The sequence below is a fragment of the Petromyzon marinus genome, unplaced genomic scaffold, assembly GCF_048934315.1.
Source record: "Petromyzon marinus isolate PM22_M1 ecotype Great Lakes invasive population unplaced genomic scaffold, UKy_Petmar_22M1.pri1.0 PM_Scaffold_37, whole genome shotgun sequence".
NCBI classification, from domain to species: Eukaryota; Metazoa; Chordata; class Hyperoartia; order Petromyzontiformes; family Petromyzontidae; genus Petromyzon; species Petromyzon marinus.
Genome location: NW_027423357.1, coordinates 138,789 through 155,859, shown reverse-complemented (window position 1 = coordinate 155,859; position 17,071 = coordinate 138,789). Strand labels below are relative to the sequence as shown.

General features: G+C 53.8%; 1 protein-coding gene across 1 annotated transcript in view; it reads left to right on the top strand.

Annotated features, from left to right (window-relative positions):
• The window catches only part of LOC142923260 (cell division control protein 45 homolog), a 48,139-nt gene extending 36,988 nt beyond the window's left edge, over nt 1-11,151 (top strand). The window contains exons 14-15 of the mRNA XM_076064285.1: nt 7,243-7,381; nt 10,984-11,151. Of these exons, the coding sequence (XP_075920400.1) occupies nt 7,243-7,381; nt 10,984-11,136 (292 nt within the window). The 3' untranslated portion in view covers nt 11,137-11,151. The remainder of the gene's footprint in view (nt 1-7,242; nt 7,382-10,983) is intronic.
• Nucleotides 11,152-17,071: the final 5,920 nt, after the last annotated feature.

Genomic DNA, 17,071 nt, shown 5'->3' with positions numbered 1-17,071 from the left:
TCTCACCTGTGTCTCTCTCACCTGTGTCTCTCTCTCACCTGTGTCTCTCTCTCACCTGTGTCTCTCTCCCCTCCTGTGTCTCTCTCACCACCTGTGTCTCTCTCACCACCTGTGTCTCTCTCTCCTGTGTCTCTCTCACTTGTGTCTCTCTCTCACCTGTGTCTCTCTCTCACCTGTGTCTCTCTCACCTGTGTCTCTCTCACCACCTGTGTCTCTCACCTGTGTCTCTCTCTCACCTGTGTCTCTCTCACCTGTGTCTCTCTCTCACCTGTGTCTCTCTCTCACCTGTCTCTCTATCTCACCTGTGTCTCTCTCTCACCTGTGTCTCTCTCACCTGTGTCTCTCTCACCTGTGTCTCTCTCTCACCTGTGTCTCTCTCTCACCTGTGTCTCTCTCCCCTCCTGTGTCTCTCTCACCACCTGTGTCTCTCTCACCACCTGTGTCTCTCTCTCCTGTGTCTCTCTCACTTGTGTCTCTCTCTCACCTGTGTCTCTCTCTCACCTGTGTCTCTCTCACCTGTGTCTCTCTCACCACCTGTGTCTCTCACCTGTGTCTCTCTCTCACCTGTGTCTCTCTCACCTGTGTCTCTCTCTCACCTGTGTCTCTCTCTCACCTGTCTCTCTATCTCACCTGTGTCTCTCTCTCACCTGTGTCTCTCTCACCTGTGTCTCTCTCACCTGTGTCTCTCTCACCTGTGTCTCTCTCTCACCTGTCTCTCTCACCACCTGTGTCTCTCTCACCTGTGTCTCTCTCTCACCTGTGTCTCTCTCTCACCTGTGTGTCTCTCACCTGTGTCTCTCTCTCACCTGTGTCTCTCTCACCTGTGTCTCTCTCACCTGTCTCTCTCACCTGTGTCTCTCTCACCTGTGTCTCTCTCTCACCTGTGTCTCTCTCACCACCTGTGTCTCTCTCTCACCTGTGTCTCTCTCACCTGTGTCTCTCTCACCTGTGTCTCTCACCTCCTGTCTCTCTCACCTGTGTCTCTATCTCACCTGTGTCTCTCTCACCACCTGTCTCTCTCACCTGTGTCTCTCTCACCTGTGTCTCTATCTCACCTGTGTCTCTCTCTCCTGTGTCTCTCTCACCTGTCTCTCTCACCTGTGTCTCTCTCACCTGTGTCTCTCTCTCACCTGTGTCTCTCTCACCTGTGTCTCTCTCACCTGTGTCTCTATCTCACCTGTGTCTCTATCTCACCTGTGTCTCTCTCTCCTGTGTCTCTCTCACCTGTCTCTCTCTCACCTGTCTCTCTCTCACCTGTCTCTCTCACCTGTGTCTCTCTCTCACCTGTGTCTCTCTCACCTGTGTCTCTCTCACCTGTGTCTCTCTCACCTGTGTCTCTCTCACCTGTCTCTCTCACCACCTGTGTCTCTCTCACCTGTGTCTCTCACCTGTGTCTCTCTCACCTGTGTGTCTCTCACCTGTGTCTCTCTCTCCTGTCTCTCTCTCACCACCTGTGTCTTTCACCTGTGTCTCTCTCTCACCTGTGTCTCTCTCACCACCTGTGTCTCTCTCACCTGTGTCTCTCTCTCCTGTGTCTCTCACCTGTGTCTCTCTCTCACCTGTGTCTCTCACATGTGTCTCTCACCTGTGTCTCTCTCACCTGTGTGTCTCTCACCTGTGTCTCTCTCTCCTGTCTCTCTCTCACCACCTGTGTCTTTCACCTGTGTCTCTCTCTCACCTGTGTCTCTCACCTGTGTCTCTCTCACCTGTGTCTCGCTCACCTGTGTCTCTCTCACCTGTGTCTCTCTCTCACCTGTGTCTCTCTCACCACCTGTGTCTCTCTCACCACCTGTGTCTCTCTCACCTGTGTCTCTCTCTCACCTGTGTCTCTCTCACCTGTGTCCCTCTCACATGTGTCTCTCTCTCACCTGTGTCTCTATCTCACCTGTGTGTCTCACCTGTGTCTCTCTCTCACCTGTGTCTCTCTCTCACCTGTGTCTCTCTCTCACCTGTGTCTCTCTCACCTGTGTCTCTCACCTGTCTCTCACCTGTGTCTCTCTCACCTGTGTCTCTCTCACCTGTGTCTCTATCTCACCTGTGTCTCTCTCACCTGTGTCTCTATCTCACCTGTCTCTCTCACCTGTGTCTCTCTCACCTGTGTCTCTCTCTCACCTGTCTCTCTCTCACCTGTGTCTCTCTCACCTGTGTCTCTCTCACCACCTGTCTCTCTCACCTGTGTCTCTCTCACCTGTGTCTCTCTCACCTGTGTCTCTATCTCACCTGTGTCTCTCTCACCTGTGTCTCTCTCTCTCCTGTGTCTCTCTCACCTGTGTCTCTCTCACCTGTGTCTCTCTCTCACCTGTGTCTCTCTCTCACCTGTGTCTCTCACCTGTGTCTCTCTCACCACCTGTCTCTCTCACCACCTGTCTCTCTCACCTGTGTCTCTCTCACCTGTGTCTCTCTCACCTGTGTCTCTATCTCACCTGTGTCCCTCTCACCTGTCTCTCTCACCTGTGTCTCTCTCACCTGTGTCTCTCTCACCTGTCTCTCTCACCTGTGTCTCTCTCACCTGTGTCTCTATCTCACCTGTGTGTCTCTCTCTCACCTGTGTATCTCTCACCTGTCTCTCTATCTCACCTGTGTCTCTCTATCTCACCTGTGTGTCTCTCACCTGTGTCTCTCTCACCTGTGTCTCTCTCTCACCTGTGTCTCTCTCTCACCTGTGTGTCTCTCACCTGTGTCTCTCTCTCACCTGTGCCTCTCTCACCTGTGTCCCTCTCACATGTGTCTCTCTCTCACCTGTGTCTCTATCTCACCTGTGTGTCTCACCTGTGTCTCTCTCTCACCTGTGTCTCTCTCACCTGTGTCTCTCACCTGTCTCTCTCACCTGTGTCTCTCTCACCTGTGTCTCTCTCACCTGTGTCTCTATCTCACCTGTGTCTCTCTCTCCTGTGTCTCTCTCACCTGTGTCTCTATCTCACCTGTCTCTCTCACCTGTGTCTCTCTCACCTGTGTCTCTCTCACCTGTGTCTCTCTCTCACCTGTCTCTCTCTCACCTGTGTCTCTCTCACCTGTGTCTCTCTCACCACCTGTCTCTCTCACCTGTGTCTCTCACCTGTGTCTCTCTCACCACCTGTCTCTCTCACCACCTGTCTCTCTCACCTGTGTCTCTCTCACCTGTGTCTCTCTCACCTGTGTCTCTATCTCACCTGTGTCCCTCTCACCTGTCTCTCTCACCTGTGTCTCTCTCACCTGTGTCTCTCTCACCTGTGTCTCTCTCACCTGTGTCTCTCTCACCTGTGTCTCTCTCACCTGTGTCTCTATCTCACCTGTGTCTCTCTCTCCTGTGTCTCTCTCACCTGTCTCTCTCTCACCTGTCTCTCTCTCACCTGTGTCTCTCTCACCTGTGTCTCTCTCACCACCTGTGTCTCTCTCACCTGTGTCTCTCTCTCATCTGTCTCTCTCACCTGTGTCTCTCTCACCTGTCTCTCTCACCTGTGTCTCTCTCTCACCTGTGTCTCTCTCTCACCTGTGTCTCTCTCACCACCTGTCTCTCTCACCTGTGTCTCTCTCACCTGTGTCTCTCTCACCTGTCTCTCTCTCACCTGTGTCTCTCTCACCACCTGTCTCTCTCACCTGTGTCTCTCTCACCTGTGTCTCTCTCTCACCTGTGTCTCTCTCTCACCTGTGTCTCTCTCACCTGTCTCTCTCACCTGTCTCTCTCACCTGTCTCTCTCACCTGTGTCTCTCTCACCTGTGTCTCCCTCACCTGTCTCTCTCTCACCTGTCTCTCTCTCACCTGTCTCTCTCACCTGTGTCTCTCTCTCACCTGTGTCTCTCTCACCTGTGTCTCTCTCACCTGTGTCTCTCTCACCACCTGTGTCTCTCTCACCACCTGTGTCTCTCTCACCTGTGTCTCTCTCTCTCACCTGTGTCTCTCTCACCTGTGTCTCTCTCTCACCTGTGTCTCTCTCTCACCTGTGTCTCTCTCTCACCTGTGTCTCTCTCACCTGTGTCTCTATCTCACCTGTGTCTCTATCTCACCTGTGTCTCTCTCTCACCTGTCTCTCTCTCACCTGTCTCTCTCACCTGTGTCTCTCTCTCACCTGTGTCTCTCTCTCCTGTGTCTCTCTCTCACCTGTGTCTCTCTCTCACCACCTGTGTCTCTCTCTCACCTGTGTCTCTCTCTCACCTGTGTCTCTCTCACCTATGTCTCTCTCTCACCTGTCTCTCTCACCTGTCTCTCTCTCACCTGTGTCTCTCTCTCACCTGTGTCTCTCTCACCTGTGTCTCTCTCACCACCTGTCTCTCTCACCTGTGTCTCTCTCACCTGTGTCCCTCTCACCTGTGTCTCTCTCACCTGTGTCTCTCTCACCTGTGTCTCTCTCACCTGTGTCTCTCTCACCTGTGTCTCTCTCTCCTGTGTCTCTCTCACCTGTCTCTCTCTCACCTGTGTCTCTCTCACCTGTGTCTCTCTCACCTGTGTCTCTCTCACCTGTCTCTCTCTCACCTGTCTCTCTCACCTGTGTCTCTCTCACCTGTGTCTCTCTCTCACCTGTGTCTCTCTCACCACCTGTCTCTCTCACCTGTGTCTCTCTCACCTGTCTCTCTCTCACCTGTGTCTCTCTCACCACCTGTGTCTCTCTCACCTGTGTCTCTCTCACCTGTGTCTCTCTCACCTGTGTCTCTCTCATCTGTGTCTCTCTCTCTCACCTGTCTCTCTCACCTGTGTCTCTCTCTCCTGTGTCTCTCTCACCTGTGTCTCTCACCTGTGTCTCTCTCTCCTGTGTCTCTCTCACCTGTGTCTCTATCTCACCTCCTGTGTCTGTCTCACCTCCTGTGTCTGTCTCTCCTGTGTCTCTCTCACCTGTGTCTCTCTCACCTGTGTCTGTCTCTCACCTGTGTCTGTCTCTCACCTGTCTCTCTATCTCACCTGTGTCTCTCTCACCTGTGTCTCTAACTCACCTGTGTCTCTCACCTGTGTCTCTCTCACCTGTGTCTCTCTCTCACCTGTGTCTCTCTCACCTGTGTCTGTCTCTCACCTGTGTCTCTCTCACCTGTGTCTGTCTCTCACCTGTGTCTCTCACCACCTGTGTCTCTCTCACCTCCTGTGTCTCTCTCACCTGTGTCTCTCTCTCCTGTGTCTCTCTCACCTGTGTCTCTCTCTCACCTGTGTCTCTCTCACCTGTGTCTCTCTCACCTGTGTCTCTCTCACCTGTGTCTCTCACCTGTGTCTCTCTCACCTGTGTCTCTCTCACCTGTGTCTCTCTCACCACCTGTGTCTCTCTCCACCTGTGTCTCTCTCTCACCTGTGTCTCTCTCACCTGTGTCTCTCTCACCACCTGTGTCTCTCTCACCACCTGTGTCTCTCTCTCACCTGTCTCTCTCTCACCTGTCTCTCTCTCACCTGTGTCTCTCTCACCTGTGTCTCTCTCACCTGTGTCTCTCACCTGTGTCTCTCTCACCTGTGTCTCTCTCACCTGTGTCTCTCTCACCACCTGTGTCTCTCTCCACCTGTGTCTCTCTCTCACCTGTGTCTCTCTCACCTGTGTCTCTCTCACCTGTGTCTCTCTCACCACCTGTGTCTCTCTCACCACCTGTGTCTCTCTCTCACCTGTCTCTCTCTCACCTGTCTCTCTCTCACCTGTGTCTCTCTCACCTGTGTCTCTCTCACCTGTGTCTCTCACCTGTGTCTCTATCTCACCTGTGTCTCTCACCTGTGTCTCTCTCACCTGTGTCTCTCTCTCACCTGTGTGTCTCACCTGTGTCTCTCTCTCACCTGTCTCTCTCACCTGTGTCTCTCTCACCTGTGTCTCTCTCACCTGTGTCTCTCTCACCTGTGTCTCTCTCACCTGTGTCTCTCTCACCACCTGTGTCTCTCTCTCACCTGTGTCTCTCTCACCACCTGTGTCTCTCTCACCACCTGTGTCTCTCTCACCTGTGTCTCTCTCACCTGTGTCTCTCTCACCTGTGTCTCTCTCACCTGTGTCTCTCTCACCACCTGTGTCTCTCTCTCACCTGTGTCTCTCTCACCACCTGTGTCTCTCTCACCACCTGTGTCTCTCTCTCACCTGTGTCTCTCTCACCTGTGTCTCTCTCTCTCACCTGTGTCTCTCTCACCTGTGTCTCTCTCTCACCTGTCTCTCTCTCTCCTGTCTCTCACCACCTGTGTCTCTCACCTATGTCTCTCTCACCTGTGTCTCTCTCACCTGTGTCTCTCTCACCTGTGTCTCTCTCTCTCCTGTGTCTCTCTCTCACCTGTGTCTCTCTCACCACCTGTGTCTCTCTCACCTGTGTCTCTCTCACCTGTGTCTCTCTCACCTGTGTCTCTCTCACCTGTGTCTCTCTCACCACCTGTGTCTCTCTCTCACCTGTGTCTCTCTCACCACCTGTGTCTCTCTCACCACCTGTGTCTCTCTCTCACCTGTGTCTCTCTCACCTGTGTCTCTCTCTCTCACCTGTGTCTCTCTCACCTGTGTCTCTCTCTCACCTGTCTCTCTCTCTCCTGTCTCTCACCACCTGTGTCTCTCACCTGTGTCTCTCTCACCTGTGTCTCTCTCACCTGTGTCTCTCTCACCTGTGTCTCTCTCTCTCCTGTGTCTCTCTCTCTCACCTGTGTCTCTCTCACCACCTGTGTCTCTCTCTCACCTGTGTCTCTCTCCCCTGTGTCTCTCTCACCTCACCCCACCCCCCTCGTGGCTGTCCCCCTGTGTCTCGCCCCACCCCCCGTGTCTCACCCCCCACGTCTCTCCCCACGTGTCTCCCCACGTGTCGTCATGTCTCCGTGTCTCCCCCCTGTCTCACCGAGCCTCTGCGTGTCTCACCGTGTCTCACCGTGTCTCCCCGCGTGTCTCACCGTGTCTCACCGTGTCTCCCCGCGTGTCTCACCGTGTCTCACCGTGTCTCCCCGCGTCTCACCGAGCCTCTGCGTGTCTCACTGCGTGTCTCCCCGTGTCTCCCCGCGTGTCTCCCCGCGTGTCACCGAATCTCCCCGTGTCTCCCCCCGTCTCCCCGTGTCTCCCCGTGTCTCCCCGTGTCTCCCCGTGTCTCCACGCGTGTCTCCCCGTGTCTCCCCCCCTGTCTCACTGTGTCTCCCCGTGTCTCCACGCGTGTCTCCCCGTGTCTCCCCGTGTCTCCCCGCGTGTCTCCCCGTGTCCTACCGTGTCTCCCCGTGTCTCCCCGTGTCTCCCCGTGTCTCCCCGCGTGTCTCCCCGTGTCTCCCCGTGTCTCCCCGTGTCTCCACGCGTGTCTCCCCGTGTCTCCCCGTGTCTCCCCCCCGCCTCTCTCCGTGTCTCCGCGCAGGGGCAACGTGTCTCTGCTGCTGCGTGGCGTGGAGCAGGCCAAGCGGCAGCTGTGCAGCCTGCACGAGGCCGTGACGTCGTGCGTGGGCACCGGCCGCGTCGTCTCGCAGGGTCCCTTCCTCTACTGCTGCCTGCACGAGGTATCAGCCCTGTCTCTCTGTGTTGTCTCACTGTGTCTCTGTGTCTCTCTGTGTTGTCTCTCTGTGTCTCACTGTCTCACTGTGTCTCTGTGGCTCACTGTGTCTCTCTGTGTTGTCTCTGTGTCTCTCTGTGTCTCACTGTGTCTCTCGTCTCGCAGGGTCCCTTCCTCTACTGCTGCCTGCACGAGGTATCAACCCTGTCTCTAGCTGTGTCTCTCTGTGTTGTCTCTCTGTGTCTCTCTGTTGTGTCTCACTGTGTCTCTCGTCTCGCAGGGTCCCTTCCTCTACTGCTGCCTGCACGAGGTATCAACCCGTCTCTAGCTGTGTCTCTCTGTCTCTCTGTGTGTGTCTCTAGCTGTGTCTCTCTGTGTCTCTCGTGTCGCAGGGTCCCTTCCTCTACTGCTGCCTGCACGAGGTATCAACCCTGTCTCTCTGTGTTGTCTCTCTGTGTTGTCTCTGTGTCTCTCTGTGTTGTCTCTCTGTGTCTCACTGTCTCACTGTGTCTCTGTGTCTCTCGTCTCGCAGGGTCCCTTCCTCTACTGCTGCCTGCACGAGGTATCAACCCTGTCTCTCTCGCTGTGTCTCACTGTGTTGTCTCTGTGTCTCTCTGTGTCTCTAGCTGTGTCTCTCTGTGTTGTCTCTGTGTCTCTCTGTGTTGTGTCTCACTGTGTCTCACTGTTGTCTCTCTGTGTCTCTCTGTGTCTCTGTGTCTCTCTGTGTCTCTCTGTGTCTCACTGTGTCTCTCGTCTCGCAGGGTCCCTTCCTCTACTGCTGCCTGCACGAGGTATCAACCCTGTCTCTCTGTGTTGTCTCACTGTGTTGTCTCTGTGTCTCTCTGTGTCTCACTGTGTCTCTCGCTGTGTCTCACTGTGTCTCTGTGTCTCACTGTGTCTCTCTGTGTCTCTCGTGTCGCAGGGTCCCTTCCTCTACTGCTGCCTGCACGAGGTATCAACCCTGTCTATAGCTGTTGTCTCTCTGTGTTGTCTCTCTGTCTCTCTGTGTCTCTGTGTCTCTCTGTGTCTCTCGTGTCGCAGGGTCCCTTCCTCTACTGCTGCCTGCACGAGGTATCAGCCCTGTCTCTAGCTGTGTCTCTCTGTGTTGTCTCTCTGTGTCTCTCTGTTGTGTCTCTCTGTGTCTCACTGTCTCTCGCTGTTGTCTCACTGTCTCACTGTCTCTCTGTGTCTCTCGTGTCGCAGGGTCCCTTCCTCTACTGCTGCCTGCACGAGGTATCAACCCGTCTCTCTCGCTGTTGTCTCTCTGTGTCTCACTGTCTCACTGTTGTGTCTCTCTGTGTCTCTCTGTGTCTCTCGCTGTCTCACTGTGTCTCTCGTCTCGCAGGGTCCCTTCCTCTACTGCTGCCTGCACGAGGTATCTGCCCTGTCTCTAGCTGTTGTCTCACTGTGTCTCTGTGTCTCTCTGTTGTGTCTCTCTGTGTTGTCTCTCTGTGTCTCACTGTGTCACTGTCTCTCTGTGTCTCTGTGTCTCGCTGTTGTGTCTCTCTGTGTCTCGTGTCGCAGGGTCCCTTCCTCTACTGCTGCCTGCACGAGGTATCAACCCTGTCTCTCTAGCTGTGTCTCTCTGTGTTGTCTCTCTGTGTCACTGTGTCTCTCTGTGTCTCTCGTGTCACAGGGTCCCTTCCTCTACTGCTGCCTGCACGAGGTATCAACCCGTCTCTAGCTGTTGTCTCTCTGTGTTGTCTCTCTGTGTCACTGTGTCTCTCTGTGTCTCTCGTGTCACAGGGTCCCTTCCTCTACTGCTGCCTGCACGAGGTATCAGCCCTGTCTCTAGCTGTGTCTCTCTGTGTTGTCTCTCTGTGTCTCTCTGTGTTGTGTCTCACTGTGTCTCACTGTTGTCTCTCTGTGTCTCTGTGTCTCTCTGTGTCTCTCGTGTCGCAGGGTCCCTTCCTCTACTGCTGCCTGCACGAGGTATCAACCTGTCTCTCTGTGTTGTCTCTCTGTGTTGTCTCTGTGTCTCTGTGTGTCTCACTGTGTCTCTCGTCTCGCAGGGTCCCTTCCTCTACTGCTGCCTGCACGAGGTATCAACCCGTCTCTCTCGCTGTGTCTCTCTGTGTTGTCTCTGTGTCTCTCTGTGTCTCACTGTGTCTCTCGTCTCGCAGGGTCCCTTCCTCTACTGCTGCCTGCACGAGGTATCAACCCTGTCTCTAGCTGTGTCTCTCTGTGTTGTCTCGCTGTTGTCTCACTGTCTCTCTGTGTCTCTGTGTCTCTAGCTGTGTCTCTATGTGTCTCTCGTGTCGCAGGGTCCCTTCCTCTACTGCTGCCTGCACGAGGTATCAGCCCTGTCTCTCTGTGTTGTCTCTCTGTGTCTCTGTGTCTCTCTGTGTCTCTAGCTGTGTCTCTCTGTTGTGTCTAACTGTGTCTCGTGTCGCAGGGTCCCTTCCTCTACTGCTGCCTGCACGAGGTATCAACCCTGTCTCTCTCACTGTGTCTCTCTCTGTGTCTCTCTGTGTCTCACTGTGTCTCTCTGTGTCTCACTGTGTCTCAATGTGTCTCTCGTGTCGCAGGGTCCCTTCCTCTACTGCTGCCTGCACGAGGTATCAACCCTGTCTCTCTCGCTGTTGTCTCTCTGTGTTGTCTCGCTGTTGTCTCACTGTCTCTCTGTGTCTCTGTGTCTCTAGCTGTGTCTCTCTGTGTCTCTCGTGTCGCAGGGTCCCTTCCTCTACTGCTGCCTGCACGAGGTATCAGCCCTGTCTCTAGCTGTGTCTCTCTGTGTTGTCTCTGTGTCTCTCTGTGTCTGACTGTGTCTCACTGTGTCTCACTGTGTCTCTCTGTTGTGTCTCACTGTGTCTCTCGTCTCGCAGGGTCCCTTCCTCTACTGCTGCCTGCACGAGGTATCAACCCTGTCTCTAGCTGTTGTCTCTCTGTGTCTCACTGTCTCACTGTGTCTCTGTGTCTCTCTGTGTCTCACTGTCTCTCTGTGTCTCACTGTCTCTCGCTGTGTCTCTCGCTGTGTCTCACTGTGTCTCTCACTGTTGTCTCTCACTGTGTCTCTCACTGTGTCTCTCACTGTTGTCTCTCGCTGTTGTCTCTGGCTACGTCTCAGGGCCTCTGTGTGAGTGTGGTGGTGGTGCAGGGAGTCTACAGGGCCTCTGTGTGAGTGTGGTGGTGGTGCTGCAGGGAGTCTACAGGGCCTCTGTGTGACTGTGGTGCTGCAGGGAGTCTACAGGGCCTCTGTGTGAGTGTGGGAGTGGTGGTGCAGGGAGTCTGCAGGGCCTCTGTGTGAGTGTGGTGGTGGTGGTGCAGGGAGTCTACAGGGCCTCTGTGTGAGTGTGGTGGTGGTGCTGCAGGGAGTCTACAGGGCCTCTGTGTGAGTGTGGTGGTGGTGCTGCAGGGAGTCTACAGGGCCTCTGTGTGAGTGTGGTGGTGGTGCAGGGAGTCTACAGGGCCTCTGTGTGAGTGTGGTAGTGGTGGTGGTGCTGCAGGGAGTCTACAGGGCCTCTGTGTGAGTGTGGTGGTGCTGCAGGGAGTCTACAGGGCCTCTGAGTGAGTGTGGTGGTGGTGCTGCAGGGAGTCTACAGGGCCTCTGTGTGAGTGTGGTGGTGGTGGTGCAGGGAGTCTGCAGGGCCTCTGTGTGTCTGTGTGCAGGGCACGCCGGAGCTGGCCATGTTCTCTGAGCCCAGCTTCCTCTCTCAGTTCAGCAAACACCTCCTGCACACCTTCATCAAGTCGGTGAGTGGGGGCGCTGGGCGAGAGCGAGGGACGGGGTGTCACAGGGAGTGTGTGAGTGTGTGTGAGTGAGTGTGAGTGAGTGTGAGTGGGGGTGTCACAGGGTGTGTGTGTGAGTGGGGGTGTCACAGGGTGTGTGAGTGAGTGAGGGTGTGACAGGGTTTCACAGGGTGTCACAGGGTGTGTGTGTGAGTGAGTGTGAGAGGGGGTGTCACAGGGTGTGTGTGAGTGTGTGTGAGTGAGTGTGAGAGGGGGTGTCACAGGGTGTCACAGAGTGTGTGTGAGTGTGTGTGAGTGGGGGTGTCACAGGTTGTGTGAGTGAGGGTGTCACAGGGTGTCATAGGGTGTCACAGGGTGTGTGTGAGTGTGTGAGTGAGTGTGAGTGGGGGTGTCACAGGGTGTGTGTGAGTGTGTGTGTGACAGGGTGTGTGAGTGAGTGAGGGGGTGTCACAGGGTGTCACAGGGTGTCACAGGGTGTGTGAGTGAGTGTGAGTGTGTGTGAGTGGGGGTGTCACAGGGTGTCACAGGGTGTCACAGGGTGTATGTGAGTGTGTGTGTGACGGTGTGACAGGGTGTGTGAGTGAGTGGGGGTGTGAGAGGGTGTGACAGGGTGTGTGACGGTGTGTGAGTGTGAGGGGGTGTGACAGGGTGTGTGTGAGTGTGTGTGAGTGGGGGTGTGACAGGGTGTGTGAGTGAGTGTGAGTGGGTGTGTGACAGGGTGTGACAGGGTGTTTGAGTGTGTGTGAGTGGGGGTGAGGGGGTGTGACAGGGTGTGTGAGTGAGTGGGGGTGTGAGGGTGAGGGGGTGTGACAGAGTGTGTGTGAGTGGGGTGTGACAGGGTGTGTGAGTGGTTGTGAGAGTGAGTGGGGGTGTGACAGGGTGTGTGAGTGAGTGTGAGTGAGAGTGAGGATGTGTGAGTGAGTGGGGTGTGACAGGGTGTGAGTGTGAGTGAGTGGGTGTGAGAGTGAGTGGGGTGTGACAAGGTGTGTGAGTGGGTGTGTGAGTGAGTGAGTGTGAGAGTGTGAGGGGGTGTGACAGGGTGAGTGGGTGAGTGTGAGGGGGTGTGACGGTGTGAGAGTGAGGATGTGTGAGTGAGTGGGGGTGTGAGGGGGTGTGACAGGGTGTGAGTGAGTGGGTGAGTGTGAGTGAGGTTGTTGTTGATGGTGATTGTTGTTGTGGTTGTTATTGTTGTTGATTGTTGTTATTGTTGTTGATTGTTGTTGTTAATGGTTGTTGTTGGTGATTGTTGTTGTTGGTGATTGTTGTTGATGGTTGTTGTTGTTGTTGGTGGTTGTTGTTGTTGGTGATTGTTGTTGATGATTGTTGTTGTTGGTGATTGTTGTTGTTGGTGGTTGTTGGTGATTGTTGTTGGTGGTTGTTGGTGATTGTTGTTGGTGGTTGGTTGTTGTTGGTGGTTGTTGTTGGTGGTGGTTGTTGTGTGGTTGTGTTGGTGGTGGGTGTTGTTGTGTAGACTCGGTTGGGCATGCGGCGGCACCTGGGGGGGCGGCTCCCACATTGCACGGCGACTCCACACTGCTCACCGGGCTGCCCTCCCCATGGGACGCCAGCGACAAGAAGAAGTACTCACCAACACTCACCAACACTCACCAACACTCACCACTACTACTCACCAACACTCACCAACACTCACCAACACTCACCACTACTACTCACCAACACTCACCAACACTCACCAACACTCACCAACACTCACCACTACTACTCACCAACACTCACCAACACTCACCAACACTCACCACTACTACTCACCAACACTCACCAACACTCACCAACACTCACCAACACTCACCACTACTACTCACCAACACTCACCAACACTCACCAACACTCACCAACACTCACCACTACTACTCACCAACACTCACCAACACTCACCAACACTCACCACTACTACTCACCAACACTCACCAACACTCACCAACACTCACCAACACTCACCACTACTCACCAACACTCACCACTACTCACCACTACTCACCAACACTCACCACTACTCACCACTACTCACCAACACTCACCAACACTCACCATCACTCACCACTACTCACCAACACTCACCACTACTCACCACCACTACTCACCACTACTACTCACCAACACTCACCACTACCACCAACACTCACCACTACTCACCAACACTCACCAACACTCACCAACACTCACCACTACTCACTCACCAACACTCACCAACACTACTCACCAACACTCACCAACACTCACCAACACTCACCACTACTCACTCACCACTACTCACCACTACTACTCACCACTACTCACCAACACTCACCACTACTACTCACCACTACTCACCACTACTACTCACCACTACTCACCACCACTACTCACCACTACTCACCACCACTACTCACCACTACTCACCAACACTCACCAACACTCACCACTACTCACCACTACTACTCACCACTACTACTCACCAACACTCACCAACACTACTCACCAACACTCACCAACACTCACCAACACTCACCAACACTCACCACTACTCACCACTACTCACCAACACTCACCAACACTACTCACCACTACTCACCACTACTCACTCACCACTACTCACCACTACTACTCACCACTACTCACCACCACTACTCACCACTACTCACCACTACTACTCACCACTACTCACCACCACTACTCACCAACACTCACCAACACTCACCACCACTACTCACCAACACTCACCAACACTCACCACTACTCACCACTACTCACCAACACTCACCACTACTACTCACCACTACTCACCAACACTCACCACTACTCACCACTACTCACCACTACTCACCAACACTCACCAACACTCACCACTACTCACCACTACTCACCAACACTCACCACTACTACTCACCACTACTCACCAACACTCACCACTACTCACCACTACTCACCACTACTCACCACTACTCACCAACACTACTCACCACTACTCACCACTACTCACCAACACTCACCACTACTACTCACCACTACTCACCAACACTCACCACTACTCACCACTACTCACCAACACTCACCAACACTACTCACCACTACTCACCAACACTCACCAACACTACTCACCACTACTCACCAACACTCACCACTACTCACCAACACTCACCAACACTCACCACTACTACTCACCACTACTCACCAACACTCACCACCAACACTCACCACTACTCACCACTACTCACCACTACTCACCAACACTCACCAACACTCACCACTACTACTCACCACTACTCACCAACACTCACCACCACTACTCACCACCACTACTCACCAACACTCACCAACACTCACCAACACTCACCACTACTACTCACCAACACTCACCAGCACTACTCACCACTACTACTCACCACTACTCACCACTACTACTCACCACCACTACTCACCAACACTCACCACCACTACTCACCACTACTCACCACCACTACTCACCAACACTCACCACCACTACTCACCACCACTCACCAACACTCACCACTACTCACTCACCACTCACCAACACTCACCACTACTCACCACTACTCACTCACCAACACTCACCACTACTCACTCACCAACACTCACCAACACTACTCACCACCACTACTCACCACTACTCACCAACACTCACCACTACTCACCACTACTACTCACCACTACTCACCAACACTCACCACCACTCACCACTACTCACCACTACTACTCACCACTACTACTCACCACTACTCACCAACACTACTCACCACTACTCACCACTACTCACTCACCACCACTACTCACCACCACTCACCAACACTCACCACTACTCACCACTACTACTCACCACTACTCACCACTACTACTCACCAACACTCACCACTACTCACCAACACTCACCACCACTCACTCACCACTACTCACCACTACTCACCAACACTCACCAACACTCACCACTACTACTCACCACTACTCACCACTACTCACCACTACTACTCACCACTACTCACCACTACTACTCACCACTACTCACCACTACTCACCAACACTCACCACCACTCACCACCACTCACTCACCACTACTCACTCACCACTACTCACTCACCACTACTCACCACTACTACTCACCAACACTCACCACCACTCACCACCACTCACCACCACTCACCACCACTCACCACCACTCAACACCACTCACCACCACTCACCACCACTCACCAACACTCACCACTACTCACCACCACTCACCACCACTCACCAACACTCACCACTACTCACCACCACTCACCAACACTCACCACTACTCACCACCACTCACCACCACTCACCACCACTCACCAACACTCACCACTACTCACCAACACTCACCACTACTCACCACCACTCACCACCACTCACCACCACTCACCAACACTCACCACCACTCACCACCACTCACCAACACTCACCACTACTCACCAACACTCACTCACCACTACTCACCACTACTCACCACTACTACTCACCACCACCACTCACCACTACTCACCACTACTCACTCACCACTACTCACCACTACTCACCACCACTCACCACCACTACTCACCACTACTACTCACCACCACTCACCACTACTCACCACTACTACTCACCACCACTCACCACTACTCACCACTACTCACCACTACTCACCAACACTCACCACTACTCACCACTACTCACTCACCAACACTCACCACTACTCACCACTACTCACTCACCAACACTCACCACTACTCACCACTACTCACTCACCAACACTCACCACTACTCACCACTACTCACTCACCAACACTCACCACCACTCACCACTACTCACCACTACTCACCACTACTCACCACCACTACTCACCAACACTCACCACTACTCACCACCACTACTCACCACTACTCACCACCACCACTCACCACTACTCACCAACACTCACCACTACTCACCACTACTCACTCACCAACACTCACCACTACTCACCACTACTCACTCACCACTACTCACCACTACTCACTCACCAACACTCACCACTACTCACCACCACTACTCACCACTACTCACCACTACTCACCAACACTACTCACCACTACTCACCACTACTCACCACCACTACTCACCACCACTACTCACCAACACTCACCACTACTCACTCACCACTACTCACCACTACTCACCACTACTCACTCACCACTACTCACCACTACTCACTCACCACTACTCACCACTACTCACTCACCAACACTCACCACCACTACTCACCACTACTCACCACCACTACTCACCACTACTCACCACTACTCACTCACCACTACTCACCACTACTCACCACTACTCACCACCACTACTCACCACTACTCACCAACACTCACCACTACTCACTCACCACTACTCACCACTACTCACTCACCACTACTCACCACTACTCACCACTACTCACCACTACTCACCACTACTCACCACTACTCACCACCACTCACCACTACTCACCACTACTCACCACTACTCACCACCACTCACCACTACTCACCACCACTCACCACTACTCACCACTACTCACCACTACTCACCACACTCACCACTACTCACCACTACTCACCACTACTCACTCACCACTACTCACCACTACTCACCAACACTCACCACTACTCACCAACACTCACCACTACTCACCACTACTCACCACCACTCACCACTACTCACCAACACTCACCACTACTCACTCACCACTACTCACCACTACTCACTCCCACTACTCACCACTACTCACTCACCACTACTCACCACTACTCACTCACCACTACTCACCACTACTCACCACTAGTCACCACCACTCACCACTACTCACCACTACTCACCACTACTCACCACTACTCACTCACCACTACTCACCACTACTCACCACTACTCACCACCACTCACCACTACTCACCAACACTCACCACTACTCACCACTACTCACCACTACTCACCACTACTCACCACTACTCACCAACACTCACCACTACTCAC